Source organism: Nipponia nippon, unplaced genomic scaffold (assembly GCF_047370975.1).
Source record: "Nipponia nippon isolate SJK-2023a ecotype South Korea unplaced genomic scaffold, ASM4737097v1 scaffold_4, whole genome shotgun sequence".
NCBI lineage: Eukaryota > Metazoa > Chordata > Aves > Pelecaniformes > Threskiornithidae > Nipponia > Nipponia nippon.
The window spans coordinates 61920443-61941410 of record NW_028262358.1 but is presented as its reverse complement, the minus strand read 5'-3'; the positions used below and the strand labels follow the sequence as shown (position 1 = coordinate 61941410).

The 20968-nt window shown below is 42.6% G+C and overlaps 1 protein-coding gene across 9 annotated transcripts in view; it reads right to left on the bottom strand.

The window, feature by feature from the left end:
- NHSL1 (NHS like 1) overlaps positions 1-20968 on the bottom strand; it is a 184107-nt gene that overhangs the window by 3328 nt on the left and 159811 nt on the right. For 5 of the 9 annotated variants that reach the window (XM_087776214.1, XM_087776215.1, XM_087776220.1 and 2 more), the window contains exons 5-7: positions 16877-17008; positions 3680-7108; positions 3004-3133 (exon numbers count right to left, since the gene is read on the bottom strand). In XM_087776214.1, coding sequence (XP_087632340.1) covers positions 3004-3133; positions 3680-7108; positions 16877-17008 — 3691 coding nt within the window. Of the gene's footprint in view, positions 1-2544; positions 2597-3003; positions 3134-3679; positions 7109-16876; positions 17009-20968 lie in introns of all 9 variants that reach the window. The other 4 variants (XM_087776221.1, XM_087776216.1, XM_009460716.2 and 1 more) reach the window with 4 other exon arrangements.

Genomic DNA, 20968 nt, shown 5'->3' with positions numbered 1-20968 from the left:
ACCATTCTGGATTAAATGATTTAAAAAAAAAAAAAAAAAATCCCCTCCCCAACCCAAACATTAAATGAATAGTGAAAACTGAGTGTTCCAGCTTCTATTAAGATGCACAGACAAAATTCAGTTCTGTTGGTGCTCTGTCATTGCAACTCTTTGACTAAATGAAGGAGAGACCAACTTCCTGGCAGAGAAGTTATCTTTCCAAATGAAAAGGCGGAGTGTTTTTTAATTTAAATGCAAAGTGCAGAGATAATAAAAACAAAATTAAGAAACAATCATGGAACTGGGAATAAGTGGAAACTGGACTTCTATTGCACCATTTCCACATTATTAGAAATCTTAAAGAAAGAAATGTATTACATGCCTGGTATCTGTAGCAAAGCTGCTTTGCTTCTTTGCAGGCTAAGCTAGAATTAATTCAAAAAGATTGTATAAAGGCTAACTTTACATATGCTATTTTGGCAAAAGTTTAAAATGAGTCAGCAGACTTGTTACAAATACAAGATTATCATGCCGTAATTCCATATTAATTTTTATCAAGCATGTGTTCAATACAGACCGTTCCCTGTGTAAAACAGGTTTCTACTTAATGTGATCTTTAGCTGTACTTTCTTAAAGGCCTTGAGATTTTGCCAAGGCAAGCTCAAACGTCTTTATGCATTGCAGCCTACTGATGATAAAAAAAGAGAAAACAAAGTAGCAGGATCCATCAGCTGAGTAGGTGGCAGCAGCAGACATTGCCGTAAACTCTGCGAAGACTTCGGAGCGATCCTGTCTCTCTTAAGCGGTGAAGTTTGTGCTGTGCACAGATCACTTACGATACCCCTCACAGGCAGCTGTAACAGCTGTCGTTCTCAGCTGCTGCTGCTGCCTCCACCTGCCCTTCTGGAAGACAACTGTAATACCAACATCCACTCAGCCTGAGGATGAATGGACACCAGCAGATAGCATAAGGATAAAACGACAACTTCAGTAGTGGCAAACGTAAGAACCTTGTCTAGATTTAACTGTGTGTCAGTACCGTAGGCAGCAAGTGAATTTGGTGCTTGGATGCTCTGCGAGTCTGTATGCGAACATGTGTGTGCACAGTTACAGGGAAAAGATTTCCCTTCATTAGGGTTTTGGCTGCCTATGGGTATCTTTAAACACTGCGATGCTGGGAGTGTACTGCTGCCAAAAACCAAATGAAATTCCAAATAAACAGAAAGCAAAATTCAATTGCAAAGATCTGCAGGGAAAGACTTAGTTATCCTGGTTTGAAGTAATTCAGTAAGACTGCGAATGCAGTGCAGAGCAGGCAGTTTGCTGTCAGCATCTAACCAGCTTTTCTCAGCATGTATGAATTATGGCAGAAACTTAAAATTAAGAACCAAATTTGGTTTTGGTGGCTTTTCAGACAGAGATAGGGTATATATTCAAACAAAACTGTGACTTAAACTTAAGATTGTTCTTCCTGCCCTTAATGCACATACCACTAAATGTCTTGTCTTACTCCAAAGCACGTATTGCAGAGTGCCAATCACTGAAATAATACCTTTTAGAAATAGTGGGGGGAAAAATAAAATGTTTTTTATTAATTAACAGCTAAGGAAGATGGTGGTTCAAGTCTAAAGCCAGCAAAAGCAAGGTCTTAATAACAAATGTGTCAAGCAGTTTTAACTATGTCACATCCAGTTCCATTGTCCATTTCCCCATAAACTCGTGAATTACATGTATGTGCATACACACAGAGATCCACTCTCTATCTGCATACATAATGGAGAAAGGCTACTGGCCAGAATATTTCATTCTAAAAACAGATTTGTCGCAGTCCTAGTGAGCGCCATGCAACGTGAATGCAACAGACCATTTTTAGAACAGCTCCTACAGGCCAAGTCCTAAGGGGAAACCATAAGTTATAAAAAGTCAGTATCATATATATGTAATTTTTGTAACATCTGAAAGAGAATCGTTTCAAAAATGAAAAACTAGCATTTGCATCCCAAGTGCTGCAGTCTCCCAGCTCCCTTCTCACAACAGGTTTTTCCCATCCCTCAGTACTCCTGACGCAGTACTCGCGCATAGATGCGCAAACTAACTAAACACCTAGATAAACCTATACGGATGCTGCCAAGCACCTTCTGCGAGCAGTTAAAAGAGATAGCCCCTCTAAATTTTGAAGTAAAAGACACAGCCACAAGATGGCACTACCACTACATCGATTCTAGTCTAAAAGGAAGCTCAGTAGTTCAGAGAGTGGTAATTGTCTTCTGTGTGTACTGTTTAAATGGTGCACACGTTTCATTTTGTGGTTTTCAGCTTTTTAGCTTTTCTTTTCTTTTTTTTTTGATAACCTAATGTGAGCAGCACAAAAATCTAGTTGCCTATTCAGGATGATTTTGGTTTTAAGGGAAATGAATAATGTCATTAATAATAGAGCCAGTATTGCACATTTCATTCATGAACCGGTTTGACACAAAACACCCGACCTCAGGCTGGATTATGGCAAGCTATAATCCAGCGTTTGCCATATGTTTTGCCATATGACTGACATGTTGTGTTACTTGCCAGTTTCAGCCACGCTTGCCATGAAGCATTAGCGTTGAGCCTCTGTCCCAAACTGCACCATATAAGCAGCGAAGAGAGTAAAAAGAGATGGAGAAGAACGAGAATGAAACCAAAAAGATACACAGAAAAAGCAACAGTAGAGTTAATATGGCAGATTGAGAACAGTACAATAAATACGAGACGTAACTTGATATTTTAAGGGGCAGGATATTTATAATATAATATACATCGATTTAATCTGGTAGCTTTTAGTTCAGAATGGATTAAATATATTTGCTAAACAATAAAAAACACAAGTTCTTTTCCTTATCTTTTTCATACATAGCCTTAGTAGAAAGTTGATAAATGTGTGCTTTCTGTTAAAACAATGACTGTTCTAATTGGGTGTTTTAGTAAAACAATCAGTTTTTGAAAGAACTACCGGACCTGACAGTATGGGAAGGGCAATTTCTGCAGTACCTGTGAATGGCTGCAAAAAGATCCTCAGTAGTCCTTGGTCTCGCTGGTGTTGCCACTCCGTCCGTCTCTTCCCCATAACTATTGCTTGGCAGGCACGAACTATTTGCTGTATCCGATTCAAACACCTCCACTACGCAGAGAGATTGAACAATACTGTCAGTCCGTCGTGGGAACCCAACAGGCATATAATCCTGACACCAGCCCTCACTGCCTCTAAGGCAAAGCAGAGACTGAGTGAGCGCACCGCCGCCGTTATTGTGATTTCAGAAGAACGCTTGCTTAGGAAACTGCAGTGCTCAAAATGCCTATGCTTGCTCACATACACAGGCGGAGAACAATACCGAAAGAAAATGTGTATGGTTTCCACTAAAATGCAAGATCAAAATTAACAAAGCTAACCATGTTTTCATAGCATGCTTCAATCCTAGCACAGTTAAATAGAGCATCATTTTCTTTCCATGTCTGCAATAACACTAAGTCAGAAAGGAATGACAAGAAATCTCATAAAGTATTAATCTGATCTCTGCAACTTTCTTCAGGCTTTTGGTTTTAACTGTTGCAAGAGGCTCTTTTCTCTACAGAAGCTCACCTGAATGCTAGGACTGCTATTCTCACCCCCCAGCTTCTTTAAAATAGCTACTGCTGCATCTGAAGAAGAGTCAGAGAAGAGACTCACCACTTTCGTTCTCTTGAGACAGGTGCCCGTCAGCGTTACTGCCGCTGTCTTGGCTGCTCCCTGAACTGCTTCCTTCATCAAAAGCGGACTGCTCCTCCTGCCTGGGTTCTTCTTGAACTGGTGATGCAGCAGGCTGTACCGCAAAGGCATTAGCTCCCACTGTCTCAGAGAAGGTGAATCCGGCAGCTCCTCCCTCAGGAACCAGGCTGCCAGAGTCCATCTCGCTAGAACTGAGTCCATCTGTAAGACAGTTTCTCGCCTCCTCGCAGTGTGCAAGCACAGTGTCTCTCTTAGTTGGGCTTGATGTGCTTCTGACAGTATCACTCACTTCAGCTATTTTCTCCACTGTAAGATCTAACTGTGGAGGTGGTACAATGAGGAACAGTTTGGGTTTCTTTGAAATAGGAGGCGGTTTCTTGCTTGGCAATACGACCTGAGTCTTATCGGGAGATGCTGGTGACCCCTGAAGTGACACGCAAGAACGGAGGTCTTCACTCTGCACTGAAGGCTCAGGTGTGTCTTCAGTAGCTGTCCCCAGTGCATCAGCTTCAAAAGACTTGTTTAGACCTACTGCTCTCGTGGGCTTTTGATCACTGTCAAGCGCAGGTATGTTATCAGAGAGAATGAGAGGAGAACCCCGAGCCAGTGTCTGAACTGAGTTTTTAAACGAAGTGCCTTGAGTTTTCATTTCCTCTTCACCTAAGCTGTTACTGAGTCTTAGTGAGAGAGATGGCTTTAGGGAAGACTGCAATGATGAATTTACAGTACCCTTTTCCTGAGAGGTGGTTTCAGAAGCAGATTCAGGTGCTGGTTCACCTTCTGTCACTTTTTTCACAGACCTCAGCTGCACCATTTGCAACGCTTTGGTAGTTACTAAGGGCATCACAGGTCTCGACACCTCTTGCTTGTTGAGTGGCTGTTTTACTGGACTGTAGCAAGAATCTTCCTGGGTACGTTTCTTAAAAGAATACTGCGGGTATATTGTTGCACCTTTTGTTAGTTTGGGATCAAGAGGTGGTGCTGGTGGCGGGACAGCTAAGGGGAAAGTAGAAGGAGGAGGAACAGGGGAGGAGAACGAACTGATGGAGGCTTGTTGTGGAAACCATGGGACAGACTGGGCAAAGGAAGAATTTACATCAGCTTCTGGCGGAGGAGGGGGGAATGTGGGAGAGGCTGGCAATGGTGACAGATCCATGACTTCTGATGGAGGAGGAGGAGGGGGAGGGGGGGGAGAAAGCTCGGGACATTGTGGAGGAGGCGTTGGAAGAGGAGGTGGTGGAGGAGGTGCACCAGAATCTGGAGGAGAGCTCGGGGTGGGTTCCAATTTCTTCACACTCACACTCCCTTCAGTAGATGTATTTGAAGAAAGAGAAGTGGAGGATGAAGACATGGAGACTGAAGACAGAAGAGACGATTTCCTTTCAGGCACTTTAGGCTTCAGCTTGGATTTCCCATTTCCTGATGATGCAGATTTTAAAAATACAGGCACTGGAGTAAGCGCAGTGGGTGTATTGGACTGGCTGGAGTACCCGCTCGACGGCGATGTGACTCGGTGGGACTTCTCTGGAGAAGTGCTCTTTGGTTTGGCCAGTCCACTGGGCACTTGTGGCACAGAAGCCCTTGAGCCATCACTGAAGTGGCTGATGCTGTAATCGCTGAGAGCAGATGATGTGCTGGCAGAATGGGTCACTGGGGATTTTACCTGGTCGTCTGCCACCGTGGCATAGTCGCTGTAGTAACCCCACTGGTCAGCGTACTCCGACTTGATGCTACTTGTTTCGCTCTGCGAGGGAGTGACTGTGCAGATGGAGTACAGGTTTGGAGCAGTGGTGGACATCATGCTGCTGCTTGCACTGACTGAGCTTTGGCTCCGGGAGCGCAACACCCAGGGATCCTCATAATCACTGCAGGGGCTCTGGGAAGGGGAGCTGCCGTTTTTGCACTTGAGATTCAACTGCAGAGAATGCTGGAGGGTGGCAATGAGGGTTTCATCAAGTACCTGTCCATTGGACTGAGCTTTTTTCTTGGGCATCCTTCTGAGTGAGTCTGTTCTGGATGGTGGCAAAGGCGGCTTCTTTGCCTTTTTCAGAGAGATGTTTCTTGCAAGGGATTTGTCACCTTGGCCTGTCTGGGTATCCTGATGTTTCTTCTCCTTTCCTTCAAAGACATTTATCACGCCGTCTCTGGGGTTCCCAAAACCATTAGTACTATCGCATGGCATGTCAGACTTCAGTCCGGAGTCCATATGCATGGAACTGTAATAACCATCGTGGTCCACAGAATACAGAGAAGTAGAGTCGTCCCTGACCGAAGTCCTCTCCAGGCTGCTGCTGCTCAGGTTGCTACCAGGAGTGGCACAGCCTGGTGTGGTACAAACCACCTTGCGTGAAGGAGTCTCACTGTTTTCTGCAGACTTGTACAGCCAATGCTCTGTGCTGTTCACTGCTGCTTGTGCTCGCTCCCCTGAATAGCTAGATTCACTCCTGCCATCGCTGTCCTGGGAAGGGTTTGGTAAAGCAAGATTGTTCCCACAGCTGTAGCTCACGCCCTGAGACCCAGCCTCTGCATTTCCAGGACTGCTAAGACAGACAGCAGAGTCACCAAGAGAAAGCATCGTGACAGTATTAGATGGGATGGTATCTGAAGTCTGTGAGTGACGTGTGGAGCTGCTCTCGCTCCAGTTACCGCTTGAAGAATGGTGATCTTCTTTCCCACTTACTGCACTGCTGGCAACAGGATTGTCTCTTGGCTTTGGGTAGGCAGCGGAGCTGGTAATTTTACTATCCAACGATCCAACGCTCTGGGCAGTGTGAATAACAATAACTTCTGAGGAGGATGACAGTGTTGCGTTGGGTATGATGCTTGTTGAGTAGGTGGCATGAGGAGAGACCACACATGCTGGGCTTGCGGACTTCTCGCTATCATAGCTTCTCACCTCTTGAGACTTTGGCCTCGACAGGGTCCCTGTGGTGGGATTATTCCTCAGATGCACAACACTATCATCCACTTGCAATTTACTTATCTGGTGGGGTAAAGTGCCAGCGACGTCTTCTGTCTGCCTAGAGGTGCTCTGTGTCTGCTCTAGGGACTGCAGAGACACTCTCGCACCAGCCCGAGGCAAGCTGTGAAAACCTATGTCGCTATTTTGGCGAGACGCAAATATAACTGCAGCAGAATCACTCATCACTGACATGTTTCCAGATGAGCTGGAGAACTGAGACATCTGGGCTGCGATGCCTTGTCCCTTCTGCGCTCGTATTCTTCGCATCGAAGGGGGCACAACTTTAACTTCCTCTGTCTGGCAGCTGGTGTCCTTGGTTTCAGAGCGCTGCATAGCGGAGCGATAGCTGTCTAGTCTCCCTAGCGTGGAACAGTGATCTGGGACATACATCGAATGCCCTCGGAAATCACTTTGGCCAGTGCCAACTGCTGGAGTCAAAATAAAAGAATTATTCCTTGAAGCACAAATGCACATTTATCTTCTTACTCATTTAAAAACAAAAAAACCCCAGCAAGCTGCTTGATCCCCATGCTCTTGAAGGTTACGCCTTCTGAAAAAAGAATCTGCAACAATGGATTCTGCACAGGCATCATGTGTTTTCTGCATTTCTTTTCCCTTTTTCCTTATTACCAGGAACCTTCTGCTTACAGAATCGTCTGCGTTCCTGCCGCACATTCGACACATGAAATCCTCGGTTTATGACATGGTAATAATTTCCATAGTAATCAGTTATTTCAGAAACCAAGTAGCACTGTTTGACTTCCAGTAGGCAAAGCAGCAGGAACAGACAAAAGCCTGAGAAACGTGAAGTGTGTTTCCATGCTAATGCCTCATGCAATAAAGAAAAGGGGAAGGAAATGTGGAGACTAACGTGAATAATCAGCTCTGCTTTTTAAAAGCCTTACACTTCAGAAAAAAAATTTCAGGAGACATGGATAGCTCTCCAAGTCTTCCAGTTCATCTGAAAGGAGGCTAACACATTGAAACACACACTGTTTTACCACAAATAATACATATGCTATAACAGCATTTATACAAAGACATTATCCACCACTGCAAAGAAAACCATTAAATAACACTTCTCCATAAGACTACTTTCTATTTGTCATAAAGGAAAAACTCCAAGGAGCGCGGAAAAAGAAACAGCTAGTACTGATGGTCGTCTCATCCTCAGCACCGTCAGGATATAAAAAATAACTGTACTTTCTTTAATGAAGTAATAATCGTGTATTGGCATAAAAAAAAAGAAGACTTTGAAGACAATGGAAAAACAGTTTTAGTTCAAAATATAGTTATCACTGGCTCAGTAGAAAGGACTCTAGGGTTCTTTTAAATTTACATTTTTATTGGTAGCTGCCTTCTAAAATCACAAACCAGAGCCCTGCTTTAAAATTAGCCTGTGTAAGGCTGTTGCTTTTCAAGTCAGTTACATTACTGTATAAATAGCAGACACGAGAGGCGGGCATGCTGCTGGAGATGCTTGTAAGGATGCTGCATATGTCACTGCAGGGGAAAATTGGTTATTTCAAGTCTCCGCCTTAAAGCTAGTCTCAGGAGTGATGAAGTAGCACGCCTGATATGACTGTTCTCTTTTCATATTTACTATATGGAACTGGATCAGGAGGATAGGTATTCTTATCATGCAGCTTTAAACACCACTTAAAGGACATTTAATTATCCTTATTCTTGGCAGGCAAAAGAGGCATTTAGGGTAAGGAAAAGAGGGCTCTGAAAAGGCTACAGTGAAAGCAGCACACACAAAAAGATTGTTTACTTCTTTTCTCCAGGCACATAAGTAGTCTTTCAGCAGCTTGAAGCCTATTTAGTTTGCTTTGTGTAGATTCTCTTGCTCTCATGAAAACGTAGCCTCTTTCTGCTTCTGGTAGAGGTCTGCAGCAAAGCTAGATACTTGGATGCTGGCAAACATCTTGGATAATCTAATATGAGATACTGTCAGAACAGATGGACTACTGCAGCCAACCAAGAGAGGTATTTGCATATTCTGTATACAGTTATTAAGAACTGTACAGTAAGAAAAATAATTTAGTTTTGCTTTCATTGAGTAGTTTTTTCTATAAAATCAGGTTGAGAGGGAGAAAACCACCAAAGCAGACATTACGAACGGTTCTGGAACCGTGACATCACTGACAATAACTGTTAGCCAATTAAAAATAGCCGATAATAAAAATCTGCATACTAAGTTATATGAACAACCAAAGAGATGAGGTATTTTTCTTCTTTTTACCACTATGAAATGTACACAAGCACACACGAGACAGAGGATGGGGCTTGTGGAGAATGAAGCCGTCAGCACTACAGCAAGTATCTAATACCATCACACATACTGACCTGTGGCTGAGAGTGCCTCATTTCAGTATGCAGTACATTTGTATTCACAAAGGAAGCTAAACGCACTCCACTTCACAAGCAGCATAACGCACACGGATGGTTTATGCTTGTTTAAAACATTACTGCTAGGGAAGGTAGATGGCAAAGCAGGAGAACGCCGGACTTACTAACCTCCCCTTTCCTCCTTCCAAAACCAGAAGTGTCAGAATGCGTTATTGGGACATACTGTTTTTATTGCAAATGCACAGCGATGCTTTAAAATCTCTGAAATATAAAACTAAACCTTGGCGCTATATCTAAGCTACTAAATGAAAGAGGCCAAGGACCCTTCTTATGTCAATCCAAGCTAAGCTCTTTTGCAGCAAGGACGGCTGTACTGAAATCCCCGGGGGAGCAGCTCCTGCCCCATCCCTGGCACCCGTGCCCAGGCAGAGCCTGGGAGATCACAGGCTGGCCCAGGCCAGAGCAGTGCCGGAGGAGCAGCTAACCAGAGGGCAGCACGAACAACTGTAGGATGCTGTTGAGCATCACTGCTAACCCTGTGTTTGTTACTAGAATAGATGTAACTCAGGGTCCAGTCTAATATGCTCATGGGAACTGCATAAATTGACTCAACAGCAGGAAACCTTTACACCTTTACAACCTCGATACTGCAGGGAAGCCTGTCAGGGCAGGTCTGTGCACCAGTGCAAGGCCTCTTGTAGTTAGAATGGTTCAGAGCCCAAATAAATACTGGGTTCAAAGGGGACAAGACAGCCCGGTCTCAGAACTATAAACTACAGGGCTATGCCCTTCAATCATTACATGGGATATGACCAGGGAAGGGTCTTTTCACAACTGTTGCTATTACAAGAGCACAACTTTGAGGTTTTAAATATTTTTTGTAGAAATGCAGCATATTCTGAAATTACTTCAGCTTTGGTTTTGACTTTACATGTATGCACAATCTCCTGCAAAGCTGTGAGGATTTACTTGCCCTTTATCATACAGCAATGGCTCTTTTTACTGTTCCATTTCCTGAAGAGGGACAACAGAAATCTGCAGGGAAAATGGTTCAAAAAAACAACCAAAGAAACATTTGAGATTCAGGTATTCTCTTAAAATGTTGAGGGTTTTAACATTTTGGTGGAATTCAGAGGAGGGTAGCGAAGATGAAGATGAACAATCCAGTTCTAAGGGACAGCTCAAACCTTTAACTGACGATTACACTGAAAACGCTAGGGCTCTCAGAAACCTCTGCTTAAATAAATAGCAGTCAGAAGTTACAAGATTTCTGCAACACTAAAATTCTGGAACTGAATCAGAGCTTTTAAAGAATACCATCCACAAGTCCATCTAGTTGCAGGGGTGACGTCTGAGCGGACAGCAGCAAAACATATTGCAGAACTGGACATCAGGTGACAGATGCTGAATGTTACAAAGTCAGAAGTGGCTGCAATTTGGTGGTAGGATAAATGTGGTTGAATGTAATTAATAATCATCTTATCTACATTTTATATTATCCTGTGTCCAGTAGCCCTGCAGCCACTGCTATGTCCACCACAGGAGACCTGTATCTACATTCCTTTCTTCTTTATTACCCTACTTCTTGTTATGCTGAAAATCTCTCTTAGGGCAAATGCTCTTCCCTAACGCACATATTCAGTGTAGACTCCAGCAGCAAGTAAAGAACACCCACTATCTGGAACAAGCGAAACGTGCAACACATTTAACATCTCTTGCATGGAAGCACAGAGAAGGGGTTCAAATGCACACCTTAGCTGCAAGCGCTTGATCCAAGATAGGCATATACAGGTTACAGCAGTTTTCCCTGACTCTGGTAGTTAGTGGTGTTGCTCATTAGAGATGACAGGGACTGAGACTGACTGCAAATTTGATGGAAAAAAGGAAGTGTCTGCATGTAATCCCTAGGGCCAGGTACTAGGAGACTCCCTGTCTCCCTGTGACTCTGGCTGATCTGGTAGCACCAGCACCTTGCTGCAGAGAATCAGCAGAAAGGTCCTCTCCATTGAAACGAGGCTAGAAAACTGAGGAGTTGAGAGGATAAAAAGTATGTCTGTTGATATCACAAAGAACATGCTTGTTTCAACTAGTATACAGAAGTAATCTCTCTTCCCAAACTTCTGACTAATCCCTTCTACTATAAGCACTTGTCTCTTGTGCCACAGGCACATGCCTAAGATTTGTTGCTTTCACCTTCTCCTCATGCCCCACCTCACAATCCTCCTCCAAACCTGGTGACCTGGCCAAGTCACTGCGCAGGCACCACAACTTCCAGTATTACAAACCCCGCCGAGAGATTCTTCATCTATTTCACCCTAGTACTTACATACCAAATCATTTTTAATACACACTCAACAAGAAACAGACAAGTACATCAGGCTTATGGTAATTTTAAGGAATTTTCACTGTGCTCCATGAAGCATCTGTAATCTCTCAGAGGGGAGAAAATTATTGCAGAGAATCCTGCGATACTTTTCAGTACTGCCAGCTAAAAAATATCCTGAATCCTTGCATGTATCACTACCACCCTGAAAGGGAGAATTTTGATGAAAATATTGGGGATTTAAGTTTTCTTGATTCTCTTCATTTCACTAACTGAACAGGCTCTGGTAAAGATTATATTCCCAGCATCTCTGTCTTTCATCCCCCGTTATCAAAAAGCAGATGACACATACTTTGTAACACCCTCATCTCTGGATGAATAGTGCTAGAAACGTACAATGTTGAGAAACTACAGCTATAAACCCAGTGTTAGTTAAAAGGCACAATAACTCTGAGAGAGATTCTCTCCAAAGACTGTTAAAGTTGCAACTTGAAGCAGGATGTAGAATTACTTGGCTTGAACAGCTGGGTATTTGCGTGGTATTTCTGTAGGACCACTGGATATCTGGGACTCTTCTTACCTGTGGGACCTGTAACTTGAAGGACTGCTAGTGCCGAAGGGACTAATTGGAAAACAGTATCAATTAAGAAGAGTCTTCAGTAGAACAGCTGAGTTTCCAGAGATCAGAAGGACTTATGTGCCCCCATGTTGCTGAGATGGAATTGTTTCCTCTATGGCATGTCAAAGGAGAAGCTTCAACAGTCCCAAATGATACCTCGGACATCAGCTGGTACCCACATGGGGACTGAGCTGTGCCACAAGAAAGCAAATGAGGGACTGACTGTTCAGGTGTCAGTCATATCCATCCTGATGACCGACAGGAGGTCCTATAGGTGACAACTCATTGTGAGCTACTGAAAATGGGAGGCAGGGAAATAATCACAGAGCCGTAAAGACCCTGAATTGCAACTTAAGGTGGAAAAAAAAGTATTGAAATAATTCAAGGAAAGTACACACAGAGGATAATTTAGAAGACATTTTTTGAAAACAAAAAGAGGACAGAAACTTTCCATTTGATTAAAGAAAAGCAAAATGCCTGGCAGAAGGAGAAGAAATCAAAAGGTGGAAAACATGAAGATGGTTTCCTCTCCCCTGCTTTGGTGAGGTACGTTTACTTGGAAGATGAACTGTGGTGGAACTGATACCCAGGTCTGGGACTTGCTCCTCCTGCAAGACAGGGAAGGGGTCTGGGACACCAGAAGCTGTCCATCGGTGCCTGGGACTGCACCGATGCAGAGCTCTGGAGAAACACTCACAACCTGATACCTGGTACCTTCAGAAAAAGCATGTTAGTGTGAGCCAGGCCCTAGAGCACTGACACAGAGAAGGGACCATGGAAACATGAAGGCATTTTGCTGCCTTTATTTTATCTGGAGAGCTGGAACGTGTGAAGGAAACAGAAGATAACCAAGAGCCAAGAAAGGAGCAACGCCTGCGACAGGTTCTCCCAGAGAGCTGCTCATCTCTACCAAACTTCTGTTTGGGAATCATCTTCTTGCCTGAGGGGAGAATACCGGTTTGCATGTAAGGTACCATCTGAAGAAGACGATAGAGGCGATGGATAATGGCAACACAAAGCAGAGAAACCGAGAGCACAAATAATTGAAGTAAAACATCATCTCAAAGTTTCTTGCCTTTTCTGCAGTCTTGATCCAACATTGACTCCATTAAATACATACATAATATTAATGTTCTGTAAGACAATGAAGGTAATGCAGAGGTATGCAAAACTCATTTTTCACTGTTGTGTTTGGCAGAGAGAGGAATGCTTTGCCTTCTCCTCCTACTTTGGTGTCACTCTGCTAAATAGTACTGAGAGGGTCCTGCTGTTAAAAAATAACTGTTCAGAAAATAACTGGCATGTCTATACTGGTAGGCATCTCTCGTTCTTATTCTGTCTCAGAATCCCATCTATCACCTTGCATTTTATTCACGCAGCATTTTTTATGCGGAAGTTTCTAGGCTACGCAGAGAGACTGGTTCATCGCTGGAAGACACCTGTGAAAACACGGCAGCATTACAACGCTCGAAAGTAGGAATGTTTAAAGATACTTCCAGCACATGCCTCATGGGTGCAGTTAATATTCCTTTCAGTATGTTTGGCTAAATTCTACACGGGTACCACGGCCGCTGAGCTCAGGCCAGTAATCAGCGCAGGCTTTCTCTTCTGTTTGGTCTTTTTTGTTCCAAAGGAGCCAAAGCAGCCAGGGGAGAACCCCAGCAGCTTGGCCCAGCAGAAGCTCTTCCACGCTCTCTCACAAGAAATGAAAATAGTTCAAGCTTGGTTGAAGCTTTGAGGTTCTCTCAAGTTTCTGCTTCCTCCTGAAGGATAAACAAGAGGTAACAAGAACCTGCTGTATGTGTTGGTTATTTAGCCTGTGCACAGCAACTTTGGTGTACCAAGGGATTTTAATCTTTGTGTAAATATTATAGCCATTCACAGCAATGCTTTAGGGGAGAAACAAAGAGATTTATTCAGCTGAAACCACAGGGAGAATGTCAATAGGCACAATGCAATTGCTTGACTTGGAGTTTAGTCCGGATCCTTGTTCTGATCAAATGAACTGTGGAATGTTTTAAAACAACTCATTGTTTGTTTTGGGACAGCGTAAGAGAAATAGGCTACAGCAATATTTGGGGAGTGACAGGGGAGAAAAGGCAGAAAGAGCACTGAACAAGGATGGGGGAGACTTAATTTATTCCCAGCTTTGCCAGCAGCCTGGTGGGTCACTCCGGCTAAGTCACTTCACTGCAGCATGCCTGGTTTCCCCATCTATAAGATAAAGACACTGATAACTGTTCTCTTTTCAAGTGCACTTTGTTTCTAGTGATGGAAAGCAATATGCTAACAGGATGGATACTGCGATCAGAGAGTTTTCCTGGCATACGTTTTGCTGTCTGGACGACATACAACCACCACGGAGGCAACGTGAAGCTCCTCAGACAACTTCCACCGTAAGGCAGATGGCTGAAGCCCTACGTGCCTGCCGGCTGTGGGCCATGGAACCGTCCAGAGAGAGCTCATACAGTGATACACTGCCAGCCCTGAAATTTCCGCAACTTAAAATAGGAGCCAAGGAAAACCTTCAAGCAGTGCAACATGAAATGTGCTCAGCACAGAGATGAAAGACTGAAATCAAGACCATAAAACCTGTCACCCTTAGGAAATGGATTGGCAATAGTCACAAACTTCTTTTAAGATACTAATTGAAGATTTCTTTTTGAAGGTAGATGCCAATTGCATTCTCAGTTTATTCCACCAGGTAAACTGCAGTTGATGTTTTCAAGCGTTAGACATCCCTTTGAAGTGGTCACAAACGTAACCTCGAAGTTTTAGAAACGCTGCCAGCGGGAAGCATTCTCCACACATCCACCCAAGTACAGTTGTCACCCATTTCGAAGTCCACGTGCCTGAAAGAGCATTGGGAACCCCAGCAAGTGACCAACAGTAGTGTGGAACAAAGCGTTCTGCTTCACTCTGCTTTTCTCTGCTATCTGCCCTCGAGGTAGGTCCTACATGTGTCAAAGATAATCTCTGTCGAAAACTATGACCTTGGTACGTATGCCATTTTCAGAATGCCAAGCTAGACTCAAGACCAATGTAACAACCCTGAAAATGAACAGTTTAAGTGATGTCCTGTACCAGTTTTGCATTTAAGCAGCACCAGCATTTTTAAGGAGTGCAAGTCATTTCATCTCAGCTCTAGACAAAGAGCAAAGTGATTTAATTTAAAATGGAAGAAGGGAATGTAAAAAGTATCCATCCTGAACAGATGAGAGAGGATGAGGGTTGTCTCTGCTATTCCTCAAACCAGCTGTAGTCATGGCATCTGAGGGATTAGCCTCAGAGAGACCTTAAACAGGAGAAGGGAATCTTTAAGAACAGTTAAGAACAGTTCAATATTAAGTTTTATGTAGCTTTGTTTCCAGCTGTGATCTTTGGTTAGAACAAATCTACTTTATTTTATTTAACTCTCAAGCTTGCTTATAGTTGATTGCAAGGCTGATAAATGTGTCGTTCTCTCTCAAGAAACAACAAATTCAAATTCTGACCTCCAGGAGGACTCCGGGTGTGGCAAGTGTCTCCTGGTAGGTGGCAAGGCCCACTGTGGACAGTGAAGAGGGAAGAAGGGAATCCACACTATGAGGAGGAGTTCCCTATGGCAGGCACAAACCAGCGTCCATCCCACAAGAAGAGATGGACAAAGACACCTGACAGCTTTGGACACATCTCAGAGCAGCAGTTAGAAATAAAATCATTATGTGAGATCCAAAGGTAACGACATTTAAAGCTGCCTAACTTTAGCTGTCCTGACAGGGTTAGGTCAATTGAATTTTCTTTCTTGAGGCAGAGGATTCCCATGGCAGGGCACCGTTTCATTAGAGATGCTGAAGGAGCACAGTTCCACTCACAAACTGTTCCTCATGTACTTCCTCGTTTCTTGGCTTTCTCTACGCCTGGCCCTCTAGTTCATTTCAAACCCATCCAGACAAGCTACATATTTTTGCTTCTGTTTCTGAAAAATCTAGACAAAGAACCAAGAATTGAAAACATAATTAAAAGAGATGGAAAACGCAAGGTAGTAAAACTTACTGGAATTGTCAATATATGAGACGATTCCGCGTGTAAAGCACCTAAAATTATGTTCTGCCAGACTATTTTAAAAGACATTCTCCCTCTACTGTGAAAAAAAGGGAGGGGGGGCATAATTTTATCTGTGAAGTTATCATTTGGGAAAAACCGAAATATCTTTTTTAAAAATAAATAAGAATGACCATATTTAAATCAGAGAGTTCTGCAAAAAGCATCTGAAAGGTCTGCCAAAATTCAGATTGCTTCATCAGCTTTGAATATCACGTATGCTGCTAACTGTGAAAGAGGACAGCCTGAGGTAGTGTAAATGTGACCAAGTAGGCATTTTTCCTTTGGCCTATATGCAATAGCTAATGAGCCCATGTAAATTACTTCCAGTCAAATAAGACTGATACTTAAGGGGTCGCCAATTAGATCTAAACTGAACTGGAAAATATACAGGTTTTTCACTGTTGATACAACTCTCGGCAGATTCGGAAAGGCATCCATGAATCGTTTTACTCCACTGAGTAATTACTTGCAAGCCAAAATGCCTGCCCACTTCAGTTTTGCTTCAGTGAACATCCTGGGGGAGTAGACCAAATCTCCAGGAAAGAACTAAAGACCAGAAACCTTACATCCCTGCAGATTTCCATTGCGCCAGTACACCATTTTGCGAACACCCTATTCCCTTCAACAGATGGGAGTCAACAGATGAAAGGTCCTAATTTCCTGATGCACAAGGTGGCAAGGAGGCACACATGTATTTGGAACTGTAATAGGCTATCAGACTGTATTGATTTCATGAGCACTGGTAATGTTATTAGTTGAGTAATGATAAGCAGTGACAATGAACAGTGGATGGAATACAGTTCTGATGAGCCATACCTAGCTCCTTTTGTATGTTGTCAGGGATTCCTGTAATAGTCTTTCTCCTTTTGACTTTCTTCGGCCGTCTTACCACCGTGTCTGTGTAAATTAGAGACCGCCGAATGCTGGCTTGGCGGTCGAAATTCTCCCCTAATACATGGTAGAACAAGCAAAGCAACATTACTTCCAAGCACGCTGACATCATGCACTTTCTTCCACTAGTTTTGTTGTAGAAATGGAAAAAAAGGCATTAATAAATGATGTTAGCTTGGTCCTACAATGAAGGTTTACACTGAAGGAAGATACGGCATATTGTCACAGTAAGGCTTTAGACACACATATCCATTACACAGTACTGCAGGTTTTAAAAAGAATTTTGACTTCCTGAGCCCAGTTCAGATCTGGTGAGAGCAGCTCTAATTCCACAAGTGAACAGAATCCTTGCTTTAATTTGGCCCTTTGTGGGTTTTTGTGCGGTTTTGTTGTTTTATTTTAAAGTAATGAGCTGCAGAAAAAGCAAATCTGCTCATGAAAATGAAAGATCACAATGGTTTATGCAGGAACAGACATTGCTATTGGCAACAGCTATTACAACGTCTTTGTGCAGCTCCACCACTAAATCACACGAGACGCCTTTTTTTCATTCCAAGTTGCTCTGAACCTGTCAAGTGTACCACATTTCTGGTGGTGATCTTTTAACATGAACACAAATAAGTACTATGGAGCATGCAGAGATCAAACTGATCTTGTGGTCTCATAAATATCTCAGTCAGAGTGGAAGCTGCTTAAAAGTGAAACTTTATAAATGATTATAAAAATATACAATGGCAAGAGCTGAAAAAATGTGTGCGTAAGTGCACGTTGCCAGACAAAGCCTTACGATGACCATGTGCTGTATCACAATGGGACCCAGAAGCACCGCTATCATTAAGCAGCTTTTCTTTAGGAATTCACTTTTGTTTAGAGGTTTATAATTTGGCCATTTTACTAGCGGCAAGATAAAACTTGCCTTATAGCTCCTGAGCTAATTCTCTGTCACTGCTAAAAATCTAACGACTACCCCCCATACCTCATACATAAGTTCCCTTTTTAGAAGTTAAAGCATTTTAAAGCACTGCTACATGTCCTTTAGATGACCCATTTAAAACTTAAATGCAGAAAAAACTTGATATACATGTATATGTTTTTTGCTTTGTATGCTTTTTTTGAAGATGGATGACCAAATTATTTACCTCTAAAAAGTGATTAATGCACAGTAACTAATATGTCATAAATATTATCCCTGGCTGACTGCACATCAGTATGATGTGTGTCGTGCAAATAGCATAGAAAACCTCATTGCGTCTATAACAGTTAAAGATACAGTTGTATATTAAAGTATAGCATGTAGACTTGTGAAAATGCAAGGAAAAAACATAGCAGTTTCATTCACCATATTGTAAATATAAAGACTCTGACTCTGTTTGACCGGAGCCTTGTGCTCCCATGAGCCGCGCTTGTGCTAAGCGGAATCCTTGCAGCTACAAAAAAGTGCCAGTTTCATCCGAGTTTCGGATTGATTAAAGTCAGGGCAGATTAAGGGAGGAGGAAGCCCATGGGATCTATAGAATTTAGAGCTATGGATCCCACTGGCTTAGTAGAAGCCCTGAAATATTGAGACAGACTACCCACTGTCTGGGGCATTACCACTCTTAGCACACTAGGACCCTTATGGGGTCAGGGTCAGGACCATTAGGTAATCCTGCCGTGCAGGCCAATAATTCTAGCCACATTATAACAAATCCAAAGAATTTGAAGGAGAAAGTCTTGCATCTCTGAATATATCTTTATCTATTCAAAGGCCAACAATTATGCCTGAGACGGTGAGTTGCAAGGAAATTAAAATACAGCTTCGAATGCCCTGGAATAAAATGTAAATGGTAAGTAGAGGGTGCAAACAAGGAGAGAGTCTTTTACATGAAGCCTCAGACAGCACGAACAGGATGACCACGGGGAAACATTACTGTGTCAACTGATTCACAGTAACTTCTTTCCCTGAGCTACCCAAGAGCTAACTCAACCAATCCATCTTCAACGGCTTTTAATATAGAAAGGCTTTTTCAAAGCCACTGTGCAAATTTGTAGAATTTCAAAGTAGCAGCTTCAATAAATTCCAACAAGCAAAATCAAAACTTCTCAATTTTTTTCTCCCTTCATTGTTGCCATATTTTTTTTTAGAAAATATCAATGTTAATATTAAATATATTTTGCAGATTTAAGGATACTTTTCTCCTTCTGTTACAGGTTTATAACAAATCACCTAGGCATTCCTTATACAGTTTACTCAGTTTTCCCTCATGCAGTTTCCTCAGTTTCCTTGGATTCACCGAAAATATTTAAGTATATGCTTAAATCTCACTGAAGTCAGTCAAGCCGGACTCAAGCAAATGCTTAAATGTTTTGCAGGATCCAGCCTGGCCCGGGTTACCTCCACCATCACCAGACTCCTCCATCTGGAAAGAAAGTTAGTTCCGGAAAACCCATGAGAGCAGACACCATTATACATCTTTTAACCCCCAGAATATGTAAAAGCGAAGACTGGCCACCACTGAAAATTCAGCCCAATCCCTTCCAGGCCAGAATAAGCTCAGCCCAGGCACTCCCAAAGACTGAAACTGCTTCCAAATCTGGATGTCTAGTCAGCAGCTTGTCAGCCTAATGCAATGCCCCTGCACCTTCAGGCTATCCAACAGATTTTTACTACTACTGTATTAGTTGCAATCTGTTCACCGAAGAGCCCTGAAAGCTGAACTCGCGGAGCGTTTATTGCACAGCCACGTGAGAGGCCATTGTAGCAGAATCATTACTAATGCACTGCTGAAAACACTGTCAATTACCAGCAGCCTCTTCAGAGGTTAACCTTTTATTTCATGCCAGGAAGAATAAAATGGAAGTTTTTGACCTCTCTTCTGGGAAAGTGAGAAAAAGAGCAAGTGAAGGAAAGCCAAATCAAAACAAAAACCAGCGATGGTTTGTTCCACGGCACGTTGAACAAACAGCACAGAATTTTTGGTCGTTTTTTTCCTGCCTCGTGCAGCAACATAAGGAACTTCACAAAATAAAATTACTCGGCGTGTGGGAGGGCAGAGGAAGGGAGCAGATTGTGACTTTTTAAAGAGGAACAAGGACCCAGATTTTTTTTGTGTGTTGTGCGTGGCTCTCAGTCTGTTACTGTCGCTTGCCTTGTTTCACAGTAGCAATATAATTATTCCAAGGGAAAGGAAACGGTGGATCCCAGAGACCAGTCCACATACTGCAACAGCAGTCTTCCTTTACTGCCCTCCCTTTCTATCCCTTCCAGTTACCATGTTTATAAGGGAATAAATGCTCAACAGCATACTCCAAAAAGGTGAGGTGTAATATGGACATGCACTATTTTTATCAGAAAAGTTGAGAACCACTGAGTTTGCTGAGTGCAAACCAAACAATTCAGGGGACACAAGGTTTGCTACACCAGTCGAATTAAGCTGGTTGAAGTCACAAGTGTGATTTATCCAAACACGGTAACGTTCCCAGTGACGCTGAATTAAATCTACGAGGGTTATTTGATCTCTTTTAGCTCATTTTTCTTTCCATCTGTTTACTTCCCCCATATATTTTCAGTACGCAGGGTCATTAAATCGAACAGCAGACTACTCTTTCTGTAAGTATACCCTGTTCCTGCTGTTGCAATATCTAAGCCCTGCTCAAGCTTATCGATTATGTCAGATTATCTGGTGTTCCCATAACTCGGCCTTCTGCACCTGTATCCTACGTTCCCTAGATAATGCCAACTGGCCTAGTAATATTTCAGCATTGCATTTGTTTTCCTTCTATTAATTTTCCAGACCTGAAGTGTTCGTAATTTCCTGTTGTCTTCATGCTATTTATTTCAAATATTTTCTGCTGTTTATTTAAGGAAATGTTTCTTGTTGATTTCTCAGAGTTCTCTGATGTTTGTCACAGAAGTACTGCTCCTATACTATTTAAAATTTAAATACTACTAAATAGTATTATTTAAAATACTAGTTTATAAAAATACACGTGAAAAAATTATTTGTAGCCGCATTGGAAAAGGGAACACTTAATTTA